General features: G+C 53.3%; 1 protein-coding gene across 5 annotated transcripts in view; it reads right to left on the bottom strand.

Annotated features, from left to right (window-relative positions):
- ANK1 (ankyrin 1) overlaps positions 1-22,216 on the bottom strand; it is a 205,423-nt gene that overhangs the window by 40,565 nt on the left and 142,642 nt on the right. For all 5 annotated transcript variants that reach the window (XM_082444308.1, XM_082444307.1, XM_082444304.1 and 2 more), the window contains exons 10-25: positions 19,870-20,067; positions 18,353-18,451; positions 17,821-17,919; positions 17,222-17,320; positions 15,670-15,867; positions 15,029-15,127; positions 14,279-14,377; positions 10,295-10,492; positions 7,819-7,917; positions 5,911-6,009; positions 5,593-5,691; positions 4,489-4,581; positions 3,960-4,032; positions 3,184-3,207; positions 2,232-2,328; positions 943-1,021 (exon numbers count right to left, since the gene is read on the bottom strand). In XM_082444308.1, coding sequence (XP_082300434.1) covers positions 943-1,021; positions 2,232-2,328; positions 3,184-3,207; positions 3,960-4,032; positions 4,489-4,581; positions 5,593-5,691; positions 5,911-6,009; positions 7,819-7,917; positions 10,295-10,492; positions 14,279-14,377; positions 15,029-15,127; positions 15,670-15,867; positions 17,222-17,320; positions 17,821-17,919; positions 18,353-18,451; positions 19,870-20,067 — 1,752 coding nt within the window. The remainder of the gene's footprint in view (positions 1-942; positions 1,022-2,231; positions 2,329-3,183; positions 3,208-3,959; positions 4,033-4,488; positions 4,582-5,592; positions 5,692-5,910; positions 6,010-7,818; positions 7,918-10,294; positions 10,493-14,278; positions 14,378-15,028; positions 15,128-15,669; positions 15,868-17,221; positions 17,321-17,820; positions 17,920-18,352; positions 18,452-19,869; positions 20,068-22,216) is intronic.

Genomic DNA, 22,216 nt, shown 5'->3' with positions numbered 1-22,216 from the left:
GGGGCGTGACACCAAGGTCACACCACTGTGACGTGCCCGAGGGTGGAACGGCGGATTGGACGGCGTCACAGCCGCCTCCTCCTGGCGCCACTTTCGGGTCGAGGGGACACGCATGCCTTCAGTGGCAGGGGAAGAGACCAGCCTCAGCTGGAAAACGGACAAGCCCAGCTCGGTGATCGGGCCTCAGGGTGGCCAGTCCCAACCTTCAAATACCACACTGCTTTCTTTTTATCCTAGAAAACCCCTTTGCCCAGGTGAAAAAGTGCCAAATGGCCTAAAATTAAACCAAGAGGAATTACATTGTTTTAAACCATCCCACCGATCTTGGAGACAAATTCAGGTGGCATCCAGGGAAGCCACAAAATAGGGTATTGTAATGAGTAACAGCCCACGCTGGGAACAGCTCTCCTTGACATCCTCTTTCCATCTGTATTGGTATTTTAAGCTCCCAGTAATCCCTTGAGGAAGGTGAGGCAGAAACTGTCCCCTTTTTTTTTATGGATGTGAAAGAAAAAAAGTTCAGAGCTCCAGAGTCGCCCGCAGCTTCATAGAAGTGCAGATGCAGCCTCAGGCTCCCTCTCTGGCGCCGGGACCCTTGGCCCCAACAGGTGCATAAGCCGTGTGCTCAGGGGCTGTGGCCCCGAGAACATGGGCTTTGAAGCCAAAACTTCTGGAGTCAGTTCTCAGCCCCACTGAGACCAGCGTGAGGGTGTCCCACACGCCCTTGGGCTCTCCGAGACCCAGATCATCAATAGCTAGGACAAGAGCACTGACAGCACAAGTGCTACCAAGAACACGTGGAGTCTGGGATCTGCAGGGCTTGGTAAATGCTGCCAGCTTTCAGCTATGAGTTCCTATCGTCCTGCAGGTCATCTCAAAACAGTCACCGTCCAGGGGACCTGCTCACTGCCAAGGGGAAGTAAGAGAAAGGATGCTTCTTACCTGTTCTGCCTCTTCAGATCTGATCACCACCGTCTCAGGTGTGACGCAAGGAATCCGAGGGATGGCTGGGGACTCCACCCTGTGTGCCGAGAACATTGGGACATCAAGGGATGATCCTTCTGAGTCGCCCCATGTTCCACGGAAGGCCTTAGTGAAACACCTCTGTACCCCCAGGATCACCTATCCGATCCGACCGCTCGCCACGACCTGAACCCCACTGGCACGTGTGGTACATCCTGGCCTTCACACACTGACCAGCCTCCTCCCTCTGCCTCCATGCCTGTCCCCAGAGCCCGACTGTCCTGGCTGAGCAAAGGACCTGCATCCTCCAGGAAGTCTTCCTGCATGCACCACCCCCGTTCTGCAGCCTTCCACCCCTTGGTGAGGGAACCCTCGCTCTGGCCATTACATCTTATTCTGCATCACGATCTGTCCACTGGGTGTGTGTTTTGATTCTACCAAATACATCTGTAGGTTCTCCATGGTCAGGGTCCGAGTCTCATGTTTCTTTCTAAACGAAGTTCAGTAAATACTAATCATAGTTTTCCTTCTCCTTGGTCCATTGCCCTATTTTGTATAAGCCCTGGGACCAAGCTGGCACACGTCTGTCTTTTCAGAAAATACCGAGGGCTCAGTGCTTCTAGAAAGCTGTCACTTTTAGATTCCTTCACAAAGTCCCCGGGTGTGGCGATGCACCCACATCGCAGTAGCACAGCATCTCAGGGAGGAATGAGAAACACAGGCAGACACAAACCCTCCGTGGGTCTTCCCTAATGGACAGGCCGACGGAGGGACGTGGCCGGCCTCTGAGGCCAGCTTGGCAAAAGTTCCTTTCTTTTTTTTTATTATTTAAATTCTTTTAATTGAATGAAAGATTTAAAAAATTCTGTAGTGCTTTGCAATTTTCAAAAGTTTCACACACATGATTTCATATAATCCCATAATAATCCCCCCCACCCCCTTTTTGGCGATGGTTTCTAATGGCAATCTCCCTTAGTGGATTTTTTTCTGGTGAGAAGCTGAGTGTGTGAGAAGGGGAGGGGTATGGATAGGAGACTGAGCGAGGAGAGGAGGAACAGTGTGGGGGCAGGGACCCTGGAGAGGGTGGCTCGCAGTAGGAGAGACCTCTGCCCCCGCCTGGCACCCCTGGTGCAGGGCTAGCTTATCCTAAGGTGCTGGACCAGCGCTCTGTCCAGGCCCGGCCTTCCTGGAACCTTCCCGCTCTGGAATCCTCCTACTCTGCGTCCCCGGGGTGGATCTGGACCTGCCCCGGCACGAGCATTTCTTACACTTGGTCCAGCTTCGGCACAAAATCCAGCAGCTCTTTCTCTTCATCTATATCCCTGGAATCCTGCTTCTCAGCCTTGAAGCCAACAAGTTCTTCCCCTGAAACCACACAAGTTTAAGTGAGTGACAGGATGGAGATTCCCTCTTTCTTTTTCAAAAGAAAAGAGGGAATCTGCTGCTCCTCCTCTCAACGCTCGCCCCCGAGGAGTGGGGGAAGGTCTCAGATGCTCCAAGGGGACCATAGCAATGTCTTCGACCAGCCCTGACCCTGTTCCTCCAGCCCTGGTACCTGGAGCCGGGCAGCCAGCCCCTAATATCTTAGTCTGCACCGGGCTTTGGAGAAGAAAACAGTTCCATCAGAAAGAACTTTTTTGGCCTGACAAGTTCCACTTCAAAACAGCCCTTGTGGCGTGTGCAGTGACACCAAAGAAAGAGGTGCTTCTGTTCTTTTCCACATCACACGCGACAGAAGAATAAACGACCGTGGAACCAAACCCATCCATTTTGAGAGGCTCTAGGAACTTTAATAACCATGGCGGCGGAACCCTCATTATTTCCTAAGTGCATCACCAGGAGGTTCAAAGTCTGCCTGCAAACCAGACTCTGCCTCTTTGTTTCTCTCGCCTCCTTGCACTGGAGTTGGAGCCCTGAACCTTGCAGGGTCCTTTACTGCCCCTCAGCAGTGTGTGTCCTGGCGTTGTGATCTGGAGCCGACAGAATGGAATCACAGCAGCTCATGCAGTTATGATCACAGACACAGTGGCATGGGCACAGACACAGACATGGACAGGCCAGAGCCGCCCGCCAGGGCATGGATCTTACGGGTGGAAATTTTCTGTTTTAGTCAAGCTCTGATTGTTATGAAAACCAGGGATGGATTAATGAGATCTTGGATTGCTTAGAGTGAAATGCGCTTGTGAGAAAGGACCACAGGGAACAGAAAGTGTTTCATACCCATTATAGTTATATGAGCAGTTCCTGGAAAGCAAAGAAGAGCCAAGTTTAAGGATGGATAGGATTGAAGTCAGTTAAATTAAGAGGCATATCATCAAAGGGGATACAGGAGAGCTTTCATCACCTAGTTGACAAAACTACATGACCCCTGGGTTACCGATATATGCAAGGGGCCAGAGAGAAATCTGATCCAGCCCCATCCTTTTTTTATCACGATCTTTCTCTTCCAAGTTAAGTGGGAAGACAGGCTTGCCTGGGGCAGGAAAAATGCCACAAGTACCCATGGCCACAGAAGTTGAAACTATAGTCATTTCATAATGACTGACTGTCGACCCAGCGCGTGGTCAGAAGAGCAGCTTATGAAAAGCAATTCTTCCAGATTTTAAATGCAACAGCTTTGCTCAAAGCACAAGGAACGCACCAAGTGGAATTTTATGACAGTTCCTTACAGCTCTGAGAGTTGACTGAGTTGAGTCAAAGTCCTTGTATGATATAGGCAGACACACATGTATTTGTGAAACTTTGTGGGATTTTATATTTTAATCCCCGCGATGTAGATTTCCTTCTCCTAAAATCACATTAAAGGAGTCTTTTGGATAACGGACAGCATCTTTAGAGCTTGGTTCTGTCCAGCTCCGACTCGGACGGCAGAGGCGGGCATGCTGTGAGGTGCCCCGGGGCGGCAGCAGGGGGCCCCCCACCCCGGAGTGTTCAGAGCCCCGAGCATCCCCTTCAGCCTGACTTGACCCGGACGCGGTGTTGATCCCAGCCTGTACCTTCATCTTCCGAGACGTCCAGGATCTCATCCACCGTCTCGGGGAAGCTCATCCGGTGCTTGTCGCTGACCAACTAAAAACGAGGAAAAGCAAAGACGTCAACCCAAACACAGCAGTGGGCCCTTTCACCCATTCAGCAGTTACCTGGTTGTGAGTGTGGAGACAGGAAGGAGATGGCAAAGGAGGTTTGTCCAAAATGAAGAAAATGACAGCTAAGAGGGTCTCTGGGGTCTGGCAGGAACCGCAGAGGGATGAACGGAACCCCAGCTTCCCGGCGCCTGGTCCCTGCCCCCAGTCCCATCCAGGGCTGCCCGCTCCGGTCTGGTGGCGGCACCTACTCCTCCGGCCGCTAGGTGGCAGTAAAGACCCGCCTGATGAAGGAGGAGCCCCGCCCCCAATTCTTTTGGCTCTGAGCTTCCCGCGGGAATCCTAGGACCCCTAGGCTCCCTTTCCCGGGGTACCCCAAGGGGCGCCCTGCGGCCAGGCGGTGTGTGTCCAGGGTAGGGGTGCAGGGGAGGAGCAGACGTACCGCGACACTGGTTTCATCGGTGACAACCTTGAGCACGTCTGTTACAGAAATGTAGCCCAAGCGCTTGGCTATGGCCAGAGGTGTGGTTCCATTCTGGGGAGACCAGCAGAGGGAGGGCGAGATCAGACCGAGCTCACGCCCCAATCGTTCATACCCAGAGCAAGACCCCTGCACACGCGTGGGCCCAGATGTGTGTCGCCGACGCCCGCAGCAACGGGTGCGGGCGAGAGGAGGCCACGGTATTTGCACCTGCAGCCCTGGGTGCACGAGCCTTGAACGGGAGCAGGGGAGATATTACCACCAAAGTCAAGGGTGGCCAAGAGGAGAGCCAGCGGGAAGGTCAGGGTCAGGGGGGCACCAGATGCAGTTGTAGGAATAGGAGGGCACAGGGCAGTACTGCCCACGGCTCCCAAGGCCGGTTCTTTGGGTGTCAGTTACTGAGCATTCAAATAGTTAAAGTAATCCACATACTTCAAATGAGCTCTTTTCAGGCCAATCAGAAATCACAAGTCACCAGAAACAGGGGAGGGGTCTATTTCTACTCTGACTTTAAAAGGCAGAGCTAAGTGACACTAAACGGATATTGAGGCTTTCTTTTCTTCTAAGTTCTCTGGTCGCAGGGTGTGCCCCGCTCCGATTCAGCCCCATCCACAGTTACGGTTTCAGCAACCCCACCTACAATCAAAGGCCTGCACGCTTGCTGAGCTGGAAGCGGCTGCGGATATAACCTAGTGAAGCTGACAATCGCGTCATCTAGGGGAGGAAGTTCACCCTGAACGGTGGCCACGGACATGGCTGAAGACCCCGAGGCCCCCAAGCATCACAAACCACTCAAGACATTTGGCTTTGTTCACTCCCACAGATTTCAGAAAGGGTTTTGACAATATTTAAAAAAAAATAAAAAGGGGGGAGGGGAAACAGTGCTACCAGGATAACCTTCTGTCTTCCAGAAGGAGGCACTAATCCCAACAGCCCACGTCCTGGGGAGCCCATCCAGGCCCCAGACGCGCAGGAGGATGACCTGAGCTTCCCTGGTGAAGGGATATCGCATGGGGCCGCCCGTGAGAGCAGGTCTCTGAAATCAGGAACCGGGTGGGTACTTACCGAGCTGACCTCGTTTGGGGAAGCACCATTTTTGAGAAGCAGTGTCACGATGTCTGTATGGCCTTGTTGAGCTGCCTGGTGCAGGGGACTGTATCCGAGCTGTAAAGCAGGCAGACGTTTGGCAGGATGAGCTAGCTACGAGAGAAAGCACTGCCCACCTGCCACAGAGCATGTGCGTCTTCTGTGTGCAACAGAGAAAGGCATTTTCCCCATTTCCTCCTCCAGCGTCAAAGCTGAAAGTTGTAGTGGAGCCCCAAGTGTGCCCGGAGTGAGCCTGGCTGCATCTGAATTTGGCACTGCTCTCAGGCATCCCAGTACCTTAGTCTTGGCATTGACGTCTGCCTGGTGCTGTAGCAGGAACTTCACCAGCTTGATATTCCCATAATGGCTGGCCACGTGGAGTGGAGTGTATCCCGTCTGGAAAGCAAGAGAGGAGAGAGGGTGACCAGCAAGGCTTCGGGGGACACCACGAGCCGTTCTGAGCTGGACGGGAATGCCAGTCTCACGACAACGGTGACTGAAGGAGAGGATGGACGAGGAGGCCCTTTGCAAGGTCGGCAGTGGGATACCACGGGCCTGGGAGGGACAGGGCTGGGTGTCAGTCAAGTGCAGTGTGAGATGACTAGGAGAGACCCAAGCGGAGAGGTTAAGTAGGTGATTGGAAACCCGACACTGAGCCCCGGGGAAGAGGGCAAGGCAAGGAGGCACCTGAGGGGAGTTGAAAGTCTTGGAGGTGAGAGAGGTCCCCCAGGATAAGTGTGGAGAGAAAAAGTGGGGCCCACGGACTGAGGCAGTACTTACAGGGAGCTCAGGAAAGAGGACGGGGAGGGAGCAGCAAAGAGGAGGGAGGAAAGCCAGGAGAGACCCGTGTTGCAGAAGCCAAAAGGGGTCATCCCCAGAAGGAGGGAACCGCCAGCAGACCCTGGGAGGGCAGCAGACTCAGATGCCAGCAGCAGCACAGAGAGCAGCGCAGAGATCACTGCCGACCCAGACAAGACCTGCCTTGCACACTTATTTCCACTAGAAAGGTGAAATCCCACTGAAAAACTCCCCAGAAGGCTGTCTAGGTTACAGAGTTGTACCCTAGTGGAATTTATAGGAACTGGCCATGGCTTGAAATCAGTGGCTTTGGGCATTTATTCATTTGAGTTTTGTCTGCAAAGGAGGTAATTGTCAAGAAAGCCGTTCTGCTGAATATTTTAATGCTCCCTCCAAACGCCAAAAAGCCAAGGCTTTCTGGGCTCCTAAGTGTCCCTGGGGAGCCCGGTCCCAGAGATGGCCCGGACCCAGACCCTGCAGGCTATACCTGGAGTGATGGGGTGGCTTTGGAACCCCCAAGTTCTAACCCACAACATAGGGGCAGGACCCCAAAAGACTAAACCAGGCCCACAAAAGAAGCCTCAAAGATCCAGAACATTCTTGGGTTTAAAGCAGGTTCCTTTTGAAGCTATAGGCAGTTGGGGATAAAATATGTCTCTGGATTTTTCTCAGGGAGGCTTCAATGTCACACTGCTGACCGATGTGCCTGAGGAACGCTGGAGGGGGCTGGAGCTACAGGGGTGTCACTTCGTCCCTTCCTTTTAATACCATTGCCTTTCGGTGAAAAGGAACAAAATGCCACTTCTTCCAGGAAGCCTCTTCCTTCCACCAAATGGAAACACCCTCTCCTCCCTCTGTGCTCCGTGTGGTTCACGAGAACCCCCCTTGCACCGCATATCACACCGGCTGTCCCTTCCTGCCTCTTATGTCATCTGCAGATGCCTTGAGGCAGATTGCACTGTGTGCTGGGCACCAGGTCATCCTCCACCCCCCCACCCCCCCAGAGCTCCCTGCACACACAGAGGCTCAAAGAATGCTGACCTGCTTTTAGCCAAATGCCGGAGTAGAAGGGGCGGAATTTTCCAGTGCATCCTGGGAAGCCTGACATTTTGACACCTTGCTCATGTAAGACAGGGCTTGGAATCATGATTAAACGTTCCTTTCACTACAGAGGATCAAAGGTCTAGCCAACTTTTTAGACTCCCCACTGGAAAGTGAGCCCATTGGCCTGGGGTCCTCAAACTCCACTGCCGCCCCTAGGAAGTGACAGACAGGAATGGGCCACTGGGTCCTCGGGGTATCAAAGCTCCTCAGATGGACCAGTGAGGGAGGCTGGAGTGGGTAGGCCTGTGGGTGCAGGGGGAAGAGGGGAGTCCCTGTGGACAGAGCGCCGGCTGCTGGCCTTACCCGGGTGGTGGCGTCCACCGTGACACCATGTTTGATCAGCACGTCTGCCACTGGAACGTGACCTTCTTGTGCGACCAGATGAAGGGGAGTGAGTCCACTCTGGAAAGGAAAAGCAGTTCATCAGCTTGGAGCCAGGAAAGAATTCCAGGCTACACTGAAAGAGCACTGAGGTTTGGGAGTCGAACTTGGCTTTGCACGCTCCAACCAGTTGTTTGACCTTGGGCAAGCTCTTCTAGGCCCCCCACCCCCGACCCTTATCTAAAATATGAGGTGGTTAGACTGAATCAGAGGTCAGCAACAGTTTCTGTTAAGGGCCAGATGGTCAATATTTTAGGCTTGTGTCTCTCTTGCAACTACCCAGCTCCGCCAGTTATAGTGAGAAAGCAGCTATGCCAACACATAACTGAATGGGCATGGCTGGGTTCCAATAAAACTTTATTTGTACAAACAAGTGGTGGGCCGGATTTGGACCCCAGGCCGTAGTTTGCTGATTTCTGAACTAGAGGAACTTTATGATCCTTTCCAGTGGTAACATTTCCTATTTCCATGACTCGAGATGAGCTTCGAAGCCTTGGTTTGCTTATTGAGAAAATCGGGATTATGACTGACGAATCTCAAGGGCAAAGGAAGGCTCACTTGAGAAAACAGACGAAAATGCGTTGTAAACCACGATGTGACATTTAAATGCAGCCTGTGATCAGCACATCCCAGCCAGTAAACAGGGTGGAGGATCCTGCTGGGACCGAAAACCCCAGATTCTTGGAGTTTTCATCACAGCTTTCTCCTGAGGATGGTGATGCCCCAGCGATCTTGACTGACATGTGCGCATTCACGCAAAAATGCCAGGAAAGGCTGCCCTCCCCCGGAGCCCGCTCAATATGCCTTACTAACCGTGGGGCAAACAGGGCTGCAGCTCCTCTGTCATCGGAGCCAGTGGGCAGGGCCTGTCCCCTCTCCAGAGACTCCACTCGCCCTCCCCTGCCATCTGCACTTCCCCCCAGGCTGATGGGCGGCCCAGCGGTGCTCCTCCCCAGCTGAAGCCTGCGCAGGCAGGCGGGGCTGCCCACGTAAGAACAGGTCCTGGGTTGGTCACAAGCGTCCGGGTGCCTTGCCTGATCCTTGGGATAACACAGTAACCTGACTGGTGAGTGTGGATGTGGACGAGTGGGGATGTCTCAGGGCAGGGCATACTGGCTCACTTAAATGGCACCAGCAAGAAACCAAGAGTCCTGTCCAACATAATGGTCCTGCCCTAACAGTTCCCTCCTGGGGGTCACCTGTCCAAAGCTGTCCAGATAGAGCCAATGGATCCACACGCTTTGAAGAAATCTTAAGTTACCCTCAAAATGCTTGCCTTTCTGAAACTGTATTATGTTCATTTATCGTCTAAAGAAGTGACTCTTCATATCGTATGATTCCATTTGTAAGAAATGTCCAGAACAGGCAAATTCATAGTGACAGAGAGTAGATGAGTTGCCAGGGGATGGGGGTTTGAGGGAAATGGGATGCGGCTGCTAATGGGTCTGAGGCTTCCTTTGGGGGTGATGGAAAGGTTCTACAGTTAGACAGTGGTGGTGTTCGTCCAATTCTGCAAATATACCAAAAAAACCACTGAATAGTACAGTTCAAAAGAGTGAATTTTATGGTACGTGAATTATATTTCAGTAAAATTGTTGTTTAACAAAAGAAGTGACTCAGTCTTTCTTGGGTCATGCGTTCTTTTGAGAAGCTGATGAAAACCATGAGGATGTCACCGGGGAACAGCTCCCATGCCCATCCTCCCACGTGCCAGGTACACCATAGAGAGGGTTTCCTGCTCACACATCAACAGCCCCTGGACTGAGACCCCATTTAAGGAACAGGTTGGCACTGAAAACAATATCTTCCTCACAGAAAAAGAATATTTAGTCCCAGCTTACTTAGTACATTCCTGAATGTAGACGCTGGCCTATATTTGGGAAAGCATGCAGTGGATTTCAATAGTGATCTTTTTGTAGATTCTTGAGTCAACCTCTTTAGAAAGGACCAGCCAAAGCTTTGGCATCAGGTAGGCTTGGGGTCCTGCAATCTTGAAATAAGCAACCTTTCTGAACCTGTTTATTCATTTACAAAACTGAGATAAAACCTACACAGGGGGACTTCCCTGGTGGTCCAGTGGTTAGGAATCTGCCTTCCAGTGCAGGGGACGCAGGTTTGATCCCTGGTCAGGGAACTAAGATCCCACATGCCACGGGGCAACTAAAGCCCGCGAGCCGCAACTACTGAGCCCATGCGCCACAACTAGAGAGAAGCCCACACGCTGCAACAAAGAACACACACACACACACGCACACACACACATGCGCAGGTGTGCGTGCGCATCACCTGATTCAGAACCCGGGCACACAGCCGGTGCTCGATCCTGAGATGCAGTGTGCCGTCAGCTGACCCCCTAATGTGATTGAGTCTATAGGGATATCTGCAGACGCGTGTTTACCTTGTTGCCCAGGTTGCCGTTGGCCTGTTTGGAGAGCAGGAGAGCCACCATGTCCGCGTGACCCTCCTGGGCCGCCAGGTGGAGGGGGGTCACGCCTTGCACGGACTCTGCGTTCGCCGAGCCCCCGTACTGCAGCAGGCTGCGGGCCACCTCCATCTGGTTCTGCTTGGCAGCGATGTGCAGAGGGGTGTAGCCGTTCTGAAAGAGAAGGGGCCGCCGGAGCCTGGTTCCAGGAGTGCTGAGTTGACAAGCTTAGCGCATGCCTTACGTTTTAGATCCTCTGAGGAGGGGCCAGGAGGCCTGGTTCAGGGCTGGTGTCACCCGGGAGGGCCACTTCAGTAAACAAACCAACCAACCGAGTCCATTTGGTTTGGAGAGGCTCCCAGAGCCAGCAAATGCCCTACCCGTTCTCTCCATCTATCTTCTGTGCACAAGGTGCTCTGTCCCCAGCAGATGCTAGGATTCAACCAGGCGGCAGGCCTACAGAACACCCAGCAAGCTAGGCACACAAGTAGATGAAAGGCTTCCATGCCCTCTTTCCTGCAGTAAGAAACATGCCCCCCAAAGACAGTTCATAGAGGAAAAGGAACAGAGCCTTTCTCTCCTCGTGACGTTGGGCCAAGAGCTCCCCCTGGGCCTGGTGGCTTCAGGCAGGTGGCGTTAAGAGTACATGTCCCCAGCAAGGGACCTGGGGGTGTGGAGTCAGTCCTTGGTCCACTTTAACCGGCCATGTGACTAGGGGCAAGATCGTCAACTAGACTTCCTTTTGTATTTTTTAAGCCATTGAAAGTGGATGGTAACATCTACCTTGTTCTTAAAGTTGTTGAATGGATCAAATATGATAATATATGTGAAGGTGCTTTCCAAAATTGAGATAGAAAATTAATAATCCTTTGTATGGTTTTGCAGTGCCCTGGTTCACAAATCTGTTAAGTCCGTTATGAGACGAGGAGATTGGTCCCACAGTAAATCAGCTACGTCACTGTGCACCCTCTATTCAGCTGGCTTTCCTTTCCCCTTTGTCTTGGGAGGAAGACTTTCTCAATGAAGGAAGCAGTGCATGGGAGCAAACTCCATACCCCACTGCAGGCAGCCTACTTTGATCATCACTGTTGGAAACCACTTCCACCTACATTATCCTTTTCGAGCTTCACTGCAACCCATGTACAGCAAGTAAGACAGGCATTTTTATTATTACCCTGCTTTGTGGATAAAGAAGCCAGTTCTCGGACAGGCTAAATGCCTTTTCTAGTGTCACATAGTAAGTGAAACAACAGAGAACCCAAGTCTGGTCTTGTGACTCCAGATTCCAGGTTCTTTCAACTGGAGCCAAGATTCCACTTGGAATCTCCGTAAAATGCAGATTCTGACTCAGACGGTATAGGGAGGCCCTGGACTCTGCATTTCCAACAAGCGTCTGGGTAAGGCTGATGTTGTTGGCCACAAAGCATTCAGGGCTAAGGGGGATGCCAGGCCTGAGGACCTCCGAGCAGGACCCAGGACTTTCTAAGCATATGCCCACCCAGTCCCAGAGCAGATGGCATAAGGCATATGGTCTCCTGCCACGGCCAGCATCCTTCTGGCCATCCCACAGAACTGAACCTCCTTTGCCCGCCACTGCCTTATTGTGGAAATCGACATTTCTGATTCTGCCAGGATCCACTGATCAGGGAAGAGAAACAGAAAAAAAGGGGCTGACCAATACAGTAAAATCCCAGTTTAAAGCACTGGGGGACAGGGTGAGATCCGCCTGTCTGCAAAGTAGATTTTGCGGACAGGAAAGTTGTCATTTACCCAAAGAATTAAATTGAATCATAAAAATCCTTCTCTCTGAGTAATTATGTAAGATGATTCATCCTACTGTTCTGCCTTTTAAATTTGATTATGTTATGAGAAAACATTCAATTCTCTGTAGGTTGTGTTGCCCTGACAAGACTGGCATTTTGACTGTAATAAAATCCATTAAACAAAACGAGGTTTGTACTGTATCAAGAGGGAGCAAAGAAAAGAGGTGCGGTTCCGTGGATCAGGCCTGACATTTGCAGTCATCCCCAAATGGAGATCCTTCTCTCTGATTATCAGAGAATCTTCCGACTCCAGAGCCCAGGTCTTCTAGCTGGAGCCGTGCTTCTCAAACTTGAATGTGTATGGAATCACTTGGGATCTCGGTAAAGTGCAGATTCTGACTGGGGGGCCCCAGATTCTGCATGCGTAACGAGCTCCCAAGTCAGGATGAAATGGGGTGAGGCCGTTGCTCACCTAGGGTGCCTGACTGCAGCTTGCCTTCCATTCCCCGCATGCAAGCGAGGATTATTAGGACCTCTTTTACTGAACAAAGGACAGGAACTTGAGTACTTATTCACGTTCGTATAATCAGGAGTCCAGGCCACTTGGGCAATGGAGGATGTCTGCACTGGGAGAACGGCATCCCGTCCAGGTCAGGCTGCCAGGTGACCCCCAGTTAAAACCAAGATACAAGAACAACCGTCAGTCTCAGATCAGGGACCAACCCCTGTGAGCTTTCTCCAAGCTGGGACTACAGGGAATGAATGACCTTCTGTAGGTGACAGGGACGAGGGGCAGGGAGGCAGGAGAGTCGGGGGAAAGATTCCGGAACGGTGTGAGCCAGTAAAAGGCTCCTCTTTCCCAAGGAAATGAGCTCGTCCAAAGGAATGCACACCCTAGAGAGAGATCTGCCTAAACATTAAAACAACATTAGCATCAAAATTAGAAAGGGGTGGGTTTGGTTTGGGTGCAGAGAGACTTGCATGCGAAATTCTACAAAATTGCCAGACTGCTTTGGAAACTATTTTTTGCCATGGAAACAAAACCCATCTGTGCAGGGTTTGTGCTTGGATAAAGCTCCCTTTAAATACCATGAGCCTGGCTCTGATTTCTTTTATATAAGGAGCCGTGCGAGGAGGAGGGGAGTCCAGCGTTTTATTTTTAGAAGCAGGAGTAAGTCACGTCCCAGCAGGGCTGCGCGCTGTCTACACAGTGATGTGGGCTCTGCTACAACAGCGCGGGACCAGAGCCCAGGGAGACGGGGTGTCTGGGAGACGCTGTGTCTGCAGGAAAGTGAGGCTGTAAAATTCAGATGAGCATCCATTCTGAGAGGGGAAGACAAGCTGAAGCCCGGCCCTGACTTTCCCTGCGTCCCCACGGAAGTCAGCAGGTGTCGGCTGGAATCACACTCTGACCCACCCGTGGCTCCCTCCTGCCGCAGGGCTGAGCACTGTGGTGAGCTCAGGGACCGCGACTGTCCTTTGCACCCGAGCCCTGCCCCCTCTCCTCGCCCCTCATCTGCGGGGCCACCAGCCCCCTCGGCCCCCCCTCCCCTCACAGACCCTGCACACCTTCTCATCCCACAGGGGACGGCCTGTCCCCCCAAAATGATCCTCGCATCCAGCTTTATCCCTGTACCTCGTACAGCGCCCCCTCAGTCCACTCCTACATAAGCCCCATCCACTCCCTACACTCAGGGTCCCTCGGGGGCGATGCACCCATGGCTCTGAGCATCTCAGGGGCTGGTGTGAGGGTGCACGCCGGCCACACCTCAACGCGTAACGTATGTACAGAAACGGCGCCATCTCAGAGCCGGAACTCCAGAGAGAAACAGATCTGGGGGAGACTATTCGCGTTCAAGACAGGTTCCTCGCTCCAAGGTTCTGGTGAGTTCACCCCCAGCCCTGAATATTCTCCAAGTGTGCCCCTGGTCCCGGAATCCACGAACACGCTGTACATGCTGACCTCTGACGCCAGTTTGGGGTACACATTAGTTGTGTGAAACGAGCTCCACGTCTGCGAAGTGACCTGTGGCTGAGAAGTGCTCCCCAGTTCCCGGCCCGCTCCGGTCCCCAGTCAGCAGCCGTCGCACTGCAGGTAATCGGGCTGCTTCTGCACGGCCCTCCCTGAGGGGTGGCGGCCGCCTGCTGTCCCGGGGTGGGGACAGGGTGAGGACGCGGTGGGGACCAGGAGGCTTACCCAGGCCAGGCTGTGCGGGGAGCCGCCCCGGGGCAGCAGCAGCTTGACGACGTCCAGGTGGTTGTGGTGCACGGCGACGTGCAGGGGCGTCAGGCCACTCTGCGGGGAGATGGACAGGGGACAGCCTTCACTCAGGGGACGTCCCACTGGCCATGCCTGTGGCTCCAGGCAGCACCACGTGGGGATCCGTATTCACTTTCCTGTTACACAGGAAATCTGCTTGACACCATTTCAGAGCCAGTCTTGAGCTGAAGTCACTAAAGAACACAAGCAGCTGGACCTGGGCCACCTCCTCATTCCCGGGGGGTCACCTCCTCAGTCCTGGAGGTCACCGCCTCAGTCCTGGGGTCATCGCCTCAGTCCTGGGGGGATCACCTCCTCCTCAGTCCTGGGGGTCACCTCCTCAGTCCTGGGGGTCACCTCCTCAGTCCTGGGGGTCACCGCCTCATTCCTGGGGTCACCGCCTCAGTCCTGGGGGGGTCACCTCCTCAGTCCTGGGGGGTCACCTCCTCATTCCTGGGGGTCCTAGGGGCTGATGGGGCAGTGCAGCACCCTCGCTCAGAGGGGCCACCGGGTCTTTCTAGAAGGGCAAGGCCTCTGTCAGAAAGATCTGTCTTCCCAGAGGCCATTCTTCCTGGACGGCTGCCCATTCGCAAGGGGGACGCAGTGGGCTCAGGCAGAGACGACCACCCGGGCGCAGCTGCCCCTCTGCCCCGGCTGCACCCCGGCGGGAGGGAAGGTCAAGCTCACCTTCCCGGCGGCGTCTGGGCGCGCGCCATGCTCCAGCAGCAGCTGTGCCACGCGCACCTTCCCGTACTTGGCCGCCACGTGGAGAGGGGTAAATCCTTTCTGAGGAGAAACACAGGCCGTCGGAACCGTGGGGAGGCCCGCCATCCTCCCTGGAGAAAGGGCCCGCGGCGAAGGAGATGTCCCACCCCGACTGGCGTGGAGACGCCAGTAGAATAAAGGGCACAGAAGGTGTGATCCCGCTGAGACTCCCAGAGCCCAGGGGGCTGCCACCTGCCCCCCTCGCGACGGAGTCAAAACCACTGGTGCTGTTATTTGACAGCCAGCTGGCTGAGGGCAGGGGCTGGGCCGCCAGCCTTCTCGCATCCCAGAGCCTGTCTGGTCTGGCCAGAGCAGATCCTAAGCCATTCCATGATAAACAGACGAGGGCTGGTGGCTGGATGAGAAACTACAGTTCACCTTCCTGGGGAAGGACGGGACACATCCGGCTCACAGGTGGCGGCCAGTCCTGTGGGTCCATTCCTCCCAGCAGCCCTCAGCACAGTCGAGGCGATACAGAGGACCAGGTGGGAACGCCCTCCCCTGCCCCAGGCCCAGCTGGGACCAGTCTGCCGCTCTGGAGAACAGGAGGAGGAATGCTGTACCTTGGTCATGCACGCCTGGGACGCCTCCTTTTCCAGAAGGGCCAGGGCCGTTTCCACGTGGCCCTCTCGGGCCGCGATGTGCAGGGGGGTGTGCCCGGCAGTGGTGGCCAGGTTGGGGTTGGCGTTATTTTCTAGCAGGAGCTTCACCATGTTTGTGTGGCCAATGCGAGCTGCACAGTGAAGTGGGGTCTGGTCATCCTGGAACCCAAAGCAAAAACAAAGAACAGGGAACGCTAAGGTTACCTAACCCAACTCTTCATTTTATAAAGAAGGCAGGTGAGGCCCAGAGAGGTTAAGTGACTTTCTCAAGGCCACACAGCTAGTAAGAGGAAGAGCTGAGATTCAAATCTCTGAGTTATGGGAACGAATATGTTTTATATTATTTAATCCTTATAACAACCTTTCAAGTTAGTTGTTACTCTTACTTGATTGCCCAAAGGCTCAGCCTTCCCATCTGTAAAATGGGAATAATGGTATTGACCTCATAGGGCTATGGTTAGGATCAAGCAGGCAGCGTGTATAAGATGTTTCACACCACGTTTGGCACAAACTATACATTGTGGTTGCTCTTACAGGCAGACCTCGGAGACACTGTGGGCTCAGCTCCAGACCACCGCAATAAATTGGGTAACACGGTAAAGCGAGTCACATGAATCTTTTTGGTTTCCCTGTGCATATAAAAGTTATTTACATGCCATTACACTCCATTATGTGTGCAATAGGATTATGTCTAAAAAATACACTTACCTTAATTAAAAAATACTTTACTGCTAGAAAAATGCTATCCACCTGACAACGCGGGGTTACCACAAAACTTCAAATTCTAAAAAACACATTATCTGCAAAGCATACTAAAGCGAAGGGCAATCAAATGAGGTGAACCGTACTGTCTCCTGAGTCCTGTCTAAGCGTCCACTTGTCTTTCTGTCTGAAGGCTACCCTGGTTTTCTCTAAGCCAGGGGTGATGGGAGGGTCAGACCTGGGGAAAGATGACTTTTCATCCCAGCTCCCACCCCCTGCCCCTTCCAGTTTCCTCCGGAAGCTGAGGGGGTCAGTGGGCAGGGTCTCTGTGTTACTGGGCCCAGCTGGGGGCCTCCCTCACGTGGCTCAAACCCAAACCACAGTCCTGACACTAAACAGAGGCTCTGTGGTCTGTGTGGTAGGAAAGCCTGATCCTGGCCAAAGCCAGACTGCAAACTCATCAGGTCTTCTTACCCTTTGCTCACTCAGTCCCTCAGAGATGCCTTTTACATCGCGGGGGCATCTTGATTTTCACCGGCAACCCTTTCTTCAAAAAGTTGCTTCTCTACTGATACTGTGACTGTAACCCACACGCAACCTTTCAGCCCCCCGCCCCAATACTGTTTCTTGGCCTTTTGTTGATGCCAACACGTCTCTGGCCTTCTCAGAACCCTTGCAAAGCAGAACCAAGCAGGTGTGACAAGGAATCCCGGCGCCACGAGCCCTGCAGCCTGGTCTCCGATCAGGGAGGATGGCTCCTCCTGTGCTTGAATCGCTTCTGTCTGGGATCCCTCCCATCTCCAGAACTCACCTTGGCCTTGGCATTGACTTTGGCTTTGTTCTGGAGCAAATATTTGGCCACTTCCATGTGCCCTGCTCTGGCTGCCATGTGTAGCGGGGTCTCCACTTTCTGTAAGATAACAAAATTATGGAAGTGTTAACACCTGCTGGGTTTCCAAAAGGGCACACACAGAGCTCCGCAGTGCCAGCCTGGAGTAGCTTGGCGGGCATTCATCCAAGAGGTGGAGTTGCCCCAGCAAGCAACTTCAGCCTTTAGTCTGCTGATGCCCGGTGTGTGTGTGTGTGTGTGTGTGTGTGTGTGTGTGTGTAAGATACACTTAAAAGTAAACCCCAGAGCTAAGGAATGTTTAAAAACATACATGTATTCCCAGATAACACTCACTGAAGTTCCCAAATGATCGTCCAAAATAAAACCCCCAAGACTTACAGATGGGTGACACGTTTAACTGGGAAAGCGTCAGTACAAACAGTCTTCCTCCCCAAGTCCGAGGCCCCTGCTATTCTGAGAATTCTACCTCTGTCCTCGAGAGGAGAGCTTGGGATCGCTGGCAAACGCTCGCCTCTGAGCCCTCCGTCCACAGGAAGGGCCTGCTCTCCCCACGGACTCACCACATTGGAGACGTTGGGCGATGCTTCCCGCTGCACCAGGCTCTTCACGATGGGCAGGTGCCCCATGAAGGAGGCCACGTGGAGAGGTGTCAGGCCGGACTGGAACAGACCAGACAGGAGTGAGACGGGGGGAGCCTTTCCCGCTCCTCCAGAGACACAGCCAGATGGATCTTAACCTTTCCTGCCTCTAGGGGCTCCAGAACAATCTTCCAAGGAAAGGGAGTTCTATGAAATGGGTCTGCTTCCAGGAAAATGGCCGGAGGGGGGAAAAAAACACTGCAGGGTGATTCCACCCACATGTACAACTCAAAACATTTTGCATCTGACCTTGGACAGCTCCCTGAGATCTGACACCAGCTCCCGGTCTTAGCGACCCCTGATGTATTCCTCTGAGAGTTCTAGACTAGCACACACAGCCACACACACGCACACACGCACACACACACACACGCAGCCACAAAGAACAACTCTCAAGATGGCTATGGAAGAAGACTTGTGGAGACCGTCCACTCGCCTGCGGAGTTTCTCCTACCTCAGTGACAGCATCGATGGAGGCCCCGGTCTTCAGCAGCAACTCCATGACGCGGATATGGTTCTTCTTGCAGGCGATGTGTAAGGGGGTAAAGCCATTCTGCAGCCCCACACAAAGGGAGACAGGCAAGCAGGGGCTCACACTCAAGCCCAAGGAACACCCAGACCACCCTGCTGATGAAAAGGCAGCCCCTGCCCAGCCTAAACGTCAATCACTGTGAATCACGGAAGAGGCGGGCGGCTCTCACTGCACCAGGCGAGGTCCTGGATACGTTGTCTGTAAACCCTTTTTCCAAATTAAGTCATATTTTTGGACGCACTGAAAGAGCCTGCCGTTTAAAGTTTCCTTAAGGGGAAATTTACAATAAAGAGAACTGCTGTGAAGCACAGCACGTGCCCTGAAACCGCCGTGCGTTTCTAGTCAAATGGATTTCTGTACCTCAGCCCTGCTCGAACATGATACGCTAGGATGTAAACCCCACCAGGGCAGGGATTTCTGTTTGTTTGCTGGGTTTTGTCTGCCTGCTTGTGTTTTCAGTGCTTTATCCCCTAGGGCAGTGGTTCTCAATGTGAGGGGAGGGGATTTTGTCTCACCACCTATCCCCCACCCCGGGGACACTTGGCGATGTCTAGAGACGTTTTTGATTGTCACAACGAGGGGAGGAGTGCTATTAGCGCCTAGTGGGCGGAGGCCAGGGGCGCTGCTAAACATCTATTCACGGGTCAGTCTCCCCACAACAAAGAATATCGGGCCCCAAATGTCAGTAGTGCTGAGGTTGAGAAACCCCAACTACCCCAGGCAGAGCCTGGCAAGTGGGGACTGCTCGGTGAAAGCTTTCTGAACAAATGAATGAATAAATGAATGAACGAGCCATCCTTGCGGCCTGGAGGCTGTCCGGCCTTCCGAATTCTCCTCCTCTGGGAATGGGCAGAGGGGAGATGGGGGGTGTGGGCAGGCTCCGTGCAGCGCTCCGGCCCCGCCAGCAACTTCCCTGGGAGCCCCCGGCCTGGGGCGAGCGAAAGGAACCACAGTCCCCGGAGGGAACTTGCTTTAGGCCTGAACTCACCTCTGCTCAAGCACCATGACCACCGTGAGCCCCTCTGCAGAGGAAGGATGCTTAGCTGAGCCCATTTCACTCACCCCCAAAGCAGATCAAAAACCCAGGCAGTCGCTAGAAATCACCATCCCTCAGCTCTGGGCACGGACGGGAGGGACCTCCCGCATACCTACCGCACGCACTGCTTGTGAGTCAGGTGTCCTGGGCCCAAACCCACCCGGACCTCAGCCTGTTACGGGGGCTCGGTCATTATGTGTGGGATGCGGCAGGGAGTAAGGTCACATCCGCCTGTGCACTGCCACGCCCCACGGGCCTCAGCACCCCCCTCCCACCCCGACACTGTCCCCGCCCTGAATCTCCAGGGCAGCTCCAGGCACCAGTGGGTACCTCCCTGGGGGCCTCAGCCATGCAGCTCTGGCCCCAGCCCCTCTGGCACCTTCTCCGATAGCCTCCCACTCACCAGGGCTCTGGAGTTTGGTTTGGCCCCTTTATCCAAAAGGACCTTGGCCACCCTGTGGTGGCCGCAGTGGGCGGCCACGTGGAGCGGGGTCAGGTGGTCCAGCGTGATGTCGTCTATCTCTGCATTGTATTGCAGTAGGAGTCGGACACAGTCGAGGTGGTCCCCCTGAGCCGCCATGTGGATTGGGGACAAGCCATTCTGGTGAAGAGGGAAAACAACCAGTCGCAAAGGAAACGAACACGGAAATTCAAGGCAGGCAATGATTCCAACCTCACTTCCCACCTCCTCCCTGCACAGGGCTTCCACGTGGCTCCCGGGTGAGCCTGGTTCATTCCGGCCTCCGCGTTCCTGCTGGTCTCTGATTGCAAACCTTCTTCTCACCCCGCCAAATCCTCCAGGCCAGCTCTAGCCAGGCCCACCTCTTCCACGAAGCCTCCCCTGGCCACCTTTGATTCCTGTGGGCTTTTCTCATCTGCACCCCTCACTCGGACCGTACTTACATACTTGCCGAATTGTTTTCATAATTAACTTTTCAGGTGTATGTATCTTCTCTCCTTCCTTAGAAGCTTCTTAAGATCAGTGACTGTGCCTAGTATCTCTTACACGCCCCACGCACGCATGAAACACACACAGTGGTCCTTAATCAATGTGGTCTTGAACGAACGAATGATGCTAAAATGGAATTTGGATCTAAAACCCTCCGTCCTTTGTCCCTGACAAGTGCACGTCACTTCAAGAAACTGTTAAGGATCCTCACTGTTTCTTAAACAGCAATTTATTTCAAAACACTAAAGACAGAGAAGACTCACTCACTCATTCATTCAGACATTAATTCAGCAAATATTAAGTGATCAAAGTGCACCAGGTATGGGATCAGCTCTGGGGAAACAGAACAGACAGAATTCCAGGCCAAGGAAGCTGGCAGACTAGTAGGTTAAAGATGGGGAAAGAGATACATTGTTGCCACTCCGTGTGGTGACGTCAGGGAGGCGTGATAAAGCACAGAGGAGCAGGGGAGGGTGGAGTCATGATGGGGTCGGGGGGACATGGGGAGAGAAGGCTTCCCGGGGAGGTGATCCCTGAGCTAGGACCTCGCCGGGGAGAAGACACAGGAAGAGCATCCCCGAGAAGGGAATGGCATGTGCAGTGCCACAGAGGGAGCCGCCCTGGGACCCAGGGAACTCCATGCAGGTAAACATGCGGGAGGCCACGGGCGTAGAGCTGGACTCCAGGGGCAGGCGGGAGCTGCATCATGAAAGCCCCAGAGCGAGGAAACTGGGACGTTAGGTTTTAGCAAGAGACAACAGAAAGAAGGATTTTCAGCGAGGGAGAAACACAATCAAGCTGCATGATGGCTATTGTTAGTGTCTGAATTGAACTGTGTCCCTCAAAATTCACATGTTGAAGTCCTAAAGTCCAGGACCTCGTGATGTGGCCTCATTTGGAAATAGGATCATTGCAGATGTAGTTAGTTAAGATGAGGTCACTGGTGTAGACCTTAATCCAATATGACTGCTGTCCTTATAAAAAGGGGAAATGTACACACACACACACACACACGACAGCCTGGGCCGTGAACATGACCCAGATTTCAGAGAGCTCCATTGAACACTCACATGACCCTCGGTCAGGGAATAAATTGCTTTTATGGTGTAGAATCTTATGACAGGGAGCTGCGCACAGAAAACCTCGGGAGTGACCATGGGTGGGTCTGGTTTCTGCCTTGCTCTGTTCTGACCACCTTCTAAATTCACCCCAAGAACGAGGCAGCGGGCCTGGAGGCGGTGTAGGCAACAACACGTAGTCTGACAGCTTTAGCCCCAGTAAGACTCAAGACCTCATATTAGAACTGAGGGCCGGGCTTTTGCTCTGGCCCCGAAAGGACCTTGAGAAGAACCGTTTTGTTTTCTTTTCAACATCATCCAGTCCGGCCCAGGCTCTGAAGACTCCCCAAGTGCTTAGTTCCTGTCTTTTCTGGAGCCAGGGTAAAAGAGATGAGGCCTGATCTAGAGCTGTACAGACAAATGACAGCCCTTGGGTCAAATCCAGCCTGCTGTCTGTGCTTGGCAATAAAGTTTTATTAGAACAGGGCTGCTAGTTTGCACATTATCCACGGCTGCTGCCCCACAACAGTGGTAGACTTGAATTGTTGTGACATTGACCAGGGCCTGCAAAGCCTAAAAATATTTACTATCTGGCCCTTTAGAGAGAAAGGGTGCCAACCTTGATCTAGATAATAATTAGAGCTGAGTGCCTCCTGTGTGACAGACATTGGGGTCAACGCCACACACACTGGCTGAGTTAGTAGAATTAACATCTCTGTTTCTCAGAAATGGGATTCGTCCCG

Source organism: Balaenoptera physalus (assembly GCF_965194825.1).
Source record: "Balaenoptera physalus genome assembly, chromosome: 21".
NCBI classification, from domain to species: Eukaryota; Metazoa; Chordata; class Mammalia; order Artiodactyla; family Balaenopteridae; genus Balaenoptera; species Balaenoptera physalus.
The sequence above is the reverse complement of the archived record's forward strand: the minus strand, read 5'-3'. Positions and strand labels throughout refer to the sequence as shown.